The 7,691-nt window shown below is 35.1% G+C and overlaps 1 protein-coding gene across 1 annotated transcript in view; it reads right to left on the bottom strand.

Moving 5' to 3' along the window:
- ENAH (enabled homolog (Drosophila)) overlaps window positions 1-7,691 on the bottom strand; it is a 168,665-nt gene that overhangs the window by 16,967 nt on the left and 144,007 nt on the right. The window contains exon 16 of the mRNA XM_008567993.1: window positions 5,667-5,724. Within this exon, the coding sequence (XP_008566215.1) occupies window positions 5,667-5,724 (58 nt within the window). The remainder of the gene's footprint in view (window positions 1-5,666; window positions 5,725-7,691) is intronic.

Below are 7,691 nucleotides of genomic sequence, written 5' to 3'. Positions count from 1 at the left end.
AAAAAAAAAAAAAAAAAAAAAAAAAAAAGTGAGGTAAAAGAAGAGCATACTCAGATGGGTGTTCTCAGCCACCCACCTGGGTCCCGGGTCCTCTCCCTCTGCCTAGTAATCCTGTGGTCCTACACAGGAAGCTTCCAGAGACTCTGCTCTATGCTCGGTTTAACTATTTAATACACTTCACTGCAATGGGGTGCAGTTCAGTGACTATGATCTTTTAGTTCAAACACTTAACTGAGGTTTAAGCTTTTATTTATTCTGGATGTTAAATTAGCCAGCAAGAGCTACAGGCCTACTACATGCCTTAAATGACACTAATATTTCAGTTTAAGGAGGGTACGTGCAACAGAGAACATCTGTAACTGAAAGGAAAAGCCATTTTTTCCCCTCAATCTTCACATAAATAGATTCCTTCGAATCTCAAAAAATAACCAATAAATGTGGCAGTAATTCTTATACCCTGTCATTAATTATGACCAAGTCATTTATTTACCACTTTCACAGTGATTGTTTCCTTATAAAGAAAAATTATTTTAGAAAGACAATTTACACAGTTCATACTTGATCAGTTTTCAAATCAGTCTCCTTAACAAGACTCAATTTTCCTTTTATGTGACTCGACCATTAGTACTCCATAAGAAATTTATCCTAGAATGCCACTTATGTTGACTGAGAATATCCATAAACATCCTAAATTTACTGCTAATATTTTACTATCTTTTCTAATCAATCTTAGACTTTAAATGTGAAGGTTTCATTTTCCCAGTATTGAGATATAAAAAAATCTCCTGATGTCTCAAATTATCAAGAGATAACATACAGGAAACAAATGCAATCTAAAGCCTATTTTGTGGTTTGGAATGGAGAAAACCTGCATGTTAGACCCCACAGCGGCTAGCTCACATAAAATGGCCTTTCTCCAGGGGTTACTAACTTAGTCAAAATACAAGGAGTCTTCAAAAAGTTCATAAGATTTATTATCTTTTAATTCTATTTTTCCATGAACTTCGTGAAGTACTAAGTGCTTATACTCAAGAGAAAACTGTTCTTATAAGTAAATGTTCTCCACTACATATTGATGTAGTCAAAGCTACCTAAAAATAATTTTGTTCACTAAGAGTCATGGAGATTCTTTGTATATATATCATGTTTTAATTTCAAAAGCATCTAACTTATAAATATTAAATGGCTTTCAGTGAAAAGTCAGAGGTATTAAACATTAGTAATTGCTTTTTTTTTTTTTCCCCTTTTTGTCTTTTTTACTGACCGGTAACAGGATCGCAACCCTCAGTGTCGCGCCCGCACCGCGCTCAGCCAGTGAGTGGGAACCGGTCTCCACATGGGATCCGAACCCGCGGCAGGAGTGCTGCCGTGCTCCCAAGCGGCGCACTCTCCAGTGCGCCACCGGGATTCGCGCCCGCACCGCGCTCAGCCAGTGAGTGGGAACCGGTCTCCACATGGGATCCGAACCCGTGGCGGGAGCGCTGCCGTGCTCCCAAGCGGCGCACTCTCCAGTGCACCACCGGGCCGGCCCATAAAGGAAAATTTTAACTGTATAAATGAGTTTAAGTATTTGACCAAGGGCCCATAAAGGAAAATTTTAACTGTATAAATGAGTTTAAGTATTTGACCAAGTTGTAGACAAAATGGAGTCAAATCAAATATTTATCATCATCTTGACTTTACGTAAGAGTACCACACTGTGTCAAGCTGGGCCAAAAGAAAATAAGACCAAACAGAGAATACCCAACAGTTATTTCAAACAAAAAGTAGATACATTATCACATATTCCCTTTGTATACATTACTTAGTATTCATGACTTTATGAACTCCTTAAAGAATAGTGATGTGACATGTAAACTTTTAAGTCATGAAATCTTGGACTTTAAAAGGTGTTTTTCACATCCAATATAACTTATTTTAGAACTAACAAATTATTTCAAAAGATTATCTAAGTGTCACAAACAAGCAACATGTATATACTGTAATTTTATTTCAATCTCACAAACGAAGTTTTAGTGTGTAGGAAATTTAAATGAAAGTTACGGTAAAAACAGCAGAGATCTGAAAAACCTAAAAAGGAAATACACCTAAAGCATGAGAATTCAACATTCATGAGTGTTTCATCTTCAGTTTTGATTGACACTTGATGCTTGCAAGATTTTAAACAGACTTTTAAATCATGATGACTATTCTGAAGAGATTTCAGCACCAGCACTGAGGTTTGTACATTCAGTTTGCTTGCAATTGACTTGTTAGCCATTTACATAGTGTATAGTACAGATTTGTCATAGGTCAGATCACAGTGTTGAGGAAAGCAGTACCTTCCTGTAGTTAGAAAGGATCCCCTAAACTGTACTCAGCTTAAGACATCCAATGTACAAGAGCACAAAAACCATCAGAATAATGGGGGTCCAAGGAACATAGTTTTCATAAGGAAAATAACTTAAGTTTCTGTTTCCCACTTTAATTACTGAAATCTCTAACAACGACACAACTGCCATTAATGACAGCAAAAAATGTATACTGTAATTTGATCAAACTTGGAAAGAACACATTTAGCAATCTGAGATAATGCAAAATGATGGAAAATATAGCATGATTCAACACTGGTTCTTTTTTGTCAGTTTACACAGACATCATTTTAATATTAGACCAAGGCACAAAACGTTTAGTGCATAAACCAGTTTAAGATTTAGCATTTTATTTTAGTCTTTTATCTTACTTTGGACCTCTTGTACCCAGTACTCTACCTATTATAGACTATTTAACTTACCCAACAAAATCAAAAGTGATTTCTGACCAGATATGTAGGGGACATAAACATTTACATTGTCAAACTATTTGTATAACCAAAAGTACAATAATAAGGATGAAAATGCCTCCTATTTCTTTAGAAAATAGTACTTTATAACCTTGTTGCGCCTTAAATGCCTTTACTACTTACTATTGCATGACAATGAATACTTGACAGAAGAACTGTGTACTTGAATTATGATAGCTCATCCATCACAGTTTAATCTAAAAATGAAGTTTCTACAGAAACAGGAACTATTTTAACAAGGAAAATAAATTCCCTCATTCAAACTTCTTTGTAGTGGTAATGGCTGCTAGTCTGCAGTATTTAGAAAACTACGCTATCAGTGAGCTTTGTCTTATGAACTGAGATAAATGAAATCTAGAAAGCAGATGAAAGTGAATTATTTCTTCACAATTTTAGTGAAACTTCTGATAATCAAAAATTTCAAAGCAAATATGGCACATAGCAACTCAAGCATAAATCAAGATGGAGCCTGGAGAATTTCTGATTTCCTAAATTTTCCAAAAAGCTATCATTGCAACATGTAGAATTTCTCCCCTATTGTCTAATCTTACCAGTTTCAAAGAAAGGAAAAGGGAGTGGATTACATACACGCAGCACGCGTGCACACACACACACACACACACACAGACACACAAGGTGGTAAGTACAATATCTAGTTCCTTCTCTCCACGATGTAAGTCCCACTTTATTAAGAGAAAACTGCAGAACCCCTCGATGGTTTCCCTTTATCTATGACTTCTGGGACCCTTAACTGCTGCCATCACTGTTACTCCTTGTATTTCAACATAACAAAATTCAAAAGCAGCTTCACAGTCAGGAACATGTATGTACCTGAACACCTGTAACTGCAGGGGTACCAAGGTAATAATAACTGCCAAATTCAGTGATCAAACTTTTGAGTTCCACAATAAGATATAACTCATGTGAAGCTCAGAATCATGTTTCAGACCATTGAAATTACCAGTTAAGATACAAATAGCTGAAGACATGATGTAAAAGATTAAGTACTTTGTTTTGTTAACATATTTACCAATTAAAGTCACAAAATATTCCTCATTATTATTCATGCAGGTAATTGAGAAAAAATAGTGCAGAAATTAACTTTAAATAAAAAAATTATTCCTTCCCATCCTCCCACTCCCCTAATACTCTACAAAATGTTCTCCCTGGGACTAGGCCTTGAAAAGGCCACTACGTACTGTGTGACATGCATCACTGTCTGTGATTTAAAAAGCTAACTTTGTGGTGGTTGTAATCACATTATAAAAATGTCCACATGCATAAATCTAAAAAAGATTGAAAACCTACAGTAAATCTACAATATATTGTTTTACATTTGACCACTGGTTTGTGTTATGTAGAAGTCATAGATTTGGTAAAGCATTGTACCAATTTAGGAAGGCATCTAAATCTTTAAATTCTGGACGAATTTTATGTTTTAATCTACAAAATTGCATGAAGGCTAACTTGAAAGACTTCCTATCATTCTAAAATTCCTCAAGCTGGACAAATTATTTTTAGGACACTTTCTTATAAATATCACCCTTTGAAAACCCACACACTTCCATTTGTTCCACATTATATGGTCTTAACCTACACAGGGCTGATCTCAATTATTCATGGAATATCAAATATGATAGGAAGACAAACCTGAGAGAAACATTTACAATACAATAGCATAACCTGCTAAATTCTTCATCTGCACTCTGAAAGAAAACTTCATAAGCCTTTCTCCTCTTTATTTTAGCAATGGATTGTGGAAAATGTGCGATTTTATCTTGCCATGAAAATATCTCAATGAGCATTACTCTTGCCTGATGGGCTTAGTATTTCTGCATAATGGTTATAGGAACTCTTATACGACTCTTTTCCATCCTGTATAAAGGTCAGAAAAAAGCAGCAGACTAGGAGGAAAACAGCTCATCGCCAGAGTCAGGGCGTCTGAAGCTTCCAGAGTGCACTGCTTTTTCCTTCCTTCTGAGTGTTTGTCTCCGCTGTCTTCTCACAGCTCACAAAATGTAGGGGTTTGTTGTTAACAGCTGTGGTTGGTAGAAATTTTTTCTTCTTCTCCAGATTAAAGTCCAATCTCTCCTTCGTTTGTTTCTCTATGCAGTATTTGACTTGCTCAGTTCCTGCCTGATTGCTGGAGAGAAAAGGAGAGGTACTGAAATTAAATACAATGATAAAGTAAAATAAATGAGTGATTCGTTCTTAAGAAATCTTAAGGATTGTGTTCAAACCCACAGGAATAAACAGATACACCGATTTTGCATCCTACATGGCACAGACAGACCTTTGTTTTAATATTGCAAAGACGATAACTTCTATGTACGTGTATTTACTTATTTTCCCCCTTTATATACAAAATAAAAACACTGATTCTGTGGCTCAAATACAAGAGGGCAGTGGGATGGACTGAGAGAGGTACATTAGGGAAGGATGTGTTCATCTGGTTTTCCATCTAGTCATAGTCAACATCTAAAACCTAAGGGTTATTTTCCCCCTTTATATACAAAATAAAAACACTGATTCTGTGGCTCAAATACAAGAGGGCCGTGGGATGGACTGAGAGAGGTACATTAGGGAAAGATGTGCTCATCTGGTTTTCCATCTAGTCATAGTCAACATCTAAAACTTAAGGATCTCGTTTATCCCTATTTTACAAATAGTTTCCATTACATGAAGGAGAGAGCTCCTCCCTGACATCCTAAGCCAAGAGAAGGACACTATGGAAAAGTAACTGCTCTCATGTAATAAACTGGATATTTCCTTATTCACGTATTTGTAAAAATGGCCATTCTTAAACATTATTTTCAAAGGGTAGCAAATTTGTTCAGACACTTACCATCAATGAGCTCTTCTTTTAGTTTTGTTAATTCTTTTCTCATTTCATCTAAAATGTCCTAAAATATTAGAGAAAAACATTAGGTATACAGAATAAAAAAGACTTTCTTTAATATTGCATACTTCAGAAAAAATTAAATTGCTCTTAACACATTCAGGCCATAAAAAACAAAAACAAATTAAATTACTATTAAGGTTCTTTCTTTTAAAAGATTGTATGAATAAAACAACAAAAGCAAAAACAGACAAATGGGATTAAATATATCAAACTGAAAAGCTCCTGCACAGCAAAGGAACCAATCAACAGAATGAAGAGACAACCTGCAGAATGGAAGAAAATATCTGCAAACTGTTCATCCAACACAGAATTAATATCGAAAATATAAAAGGAGCTCAAACTCAACAGCAGAAAAACAACCTGATCAAAAAATGGGCAAGTGAGCTAAATAAACATCTCTCAAGAGAAGATATGCAAATGCCCAAGAGGTATATGAAAAAATGCTCAACATCTCTAATCATCAGGGAAATGCGAATTAAAACCAAAATGAGATATCATCTCATCCAGTAAGAATGGCTATTATCAAAAAGACTGAAAATAACAAATGCTGGTGAGGATGCAGAGAAAGGGTACTTTTATATGCTGTTGGTTGGAATGTGAATTAGCAAAGCCATTATGGAAAACAGTACGAAAGTTTCTCAAACAACTACAGACAGAACTGCAAAAGATCCAGCAATCCCACTACTGGGTATATACCCAAAGGAAAGGAAATCAACATGTTGAAGGGATACCTGCACTCCCATGTTTATCATGGCTCTATTCACAGTAGCCGAGATTTGGAACCAACCTAAATATCCATCGACAGATGACTGGATAAAGAAAATGTGGCATATATACACAATGGAATACTACTCAGCTATAAAAAAACAATATGTTGCCTTCTGCAGCAACACGGATGAGCTTGGAGAAAATTATATTAAGTGAAATAAACCAGGCACAGAAAGAGAAGTACCTCAGGTTCTCATGCATACGTGGAAGCAAGGGGAACAGGGAGAGGGTGGTCAATACAAATTGTAGCTGGACAGGAAGAATAAGATGTATTCTAACAGTGTACCCCATAAACATATACGACTATCTTGGGTTAATTAAGAAAAAATAAATTTTTAAAGAAGTTGAGGTCACAGAAGTAGAATGCAGAACTGTGGTTACTAGAGGCTGGGAAGGGTAAGGGGGCAGTAGGGAGAAACTGTTTAATGGATACAAATGTACAGCTAGACAGGAAGAACAAGTTGTAGTGTTCTACAGTACTGTTAGGTGACTATAATTCACAACAATTTATTGATATTTTCAAATAGCTAGAAGAAAGGATTTTAAATATTCTCAACAGAGAAAACATAAATGTTTGAGGTGATAGATGTGTTAATTATCCTGATTTGATCATTGCACACTTTATACCTGTATCAAGATATCACTTTCTATCCCATAAATATGTACATTATGTGGCAATTACAAAAATAATAATTACAAAACATTATATAAAAAAGCACTTCATATTTAAAATAAAGTTAAAAACTATCAATTAGTTTAATTTTTTCATTGGAACAATAAGGAAACTGAGGTAAAGAATTTATCATATGGATGAATAAATAACCTTATTCAAATCAATCTTCAAATTACTCCCCAAATCAAATCTACTCCCCTCTTCTGTTCCATTACTGTAGATAACCAAGAATTTACCATATTTTCAAGTGTGTGCAAAGTGCTCTATTTGAAAGCATTTTCAAGAAGAGAAATTCAATACATAGCAATACAAAGGCTTGATTACCAATGCCAAGATGCTTACTTTTCAAATTACATAGCTCAATTTAACTTTTCAAATAGCTTTGCAGTATAAAAATTGGGTTTGTCTAAAAAAATTATTTTACCTCTTCTATGAAGAAAATATTTTATTATTTTTTTTCTTTGTCTTTTTTTTTTTTTCGTGACCGGCAACGGATCGCAACCCTCGGTGTTGCGCCCGCACCTCGC

This window comes from Galeopterus variegatus, unplaced genomic scaffold (assembly GCF_000696425.1).
Source record: "Galeopterus variegatus unplaced genomic scaffold, G_variegatus-3.0.2 Scaffold365, whole genome shotgun sequence".
NCBI lineage: Eukaryota > Metazoa > Chordata > Mammalia > Dermoptera > Cynocephalidae > Galeopterus > Galeopterus variegatus.
Note: the sequence above shows the minus strand (reverse complement) of the source record. Positions and strands in the feature narration are given on the sequence as shown.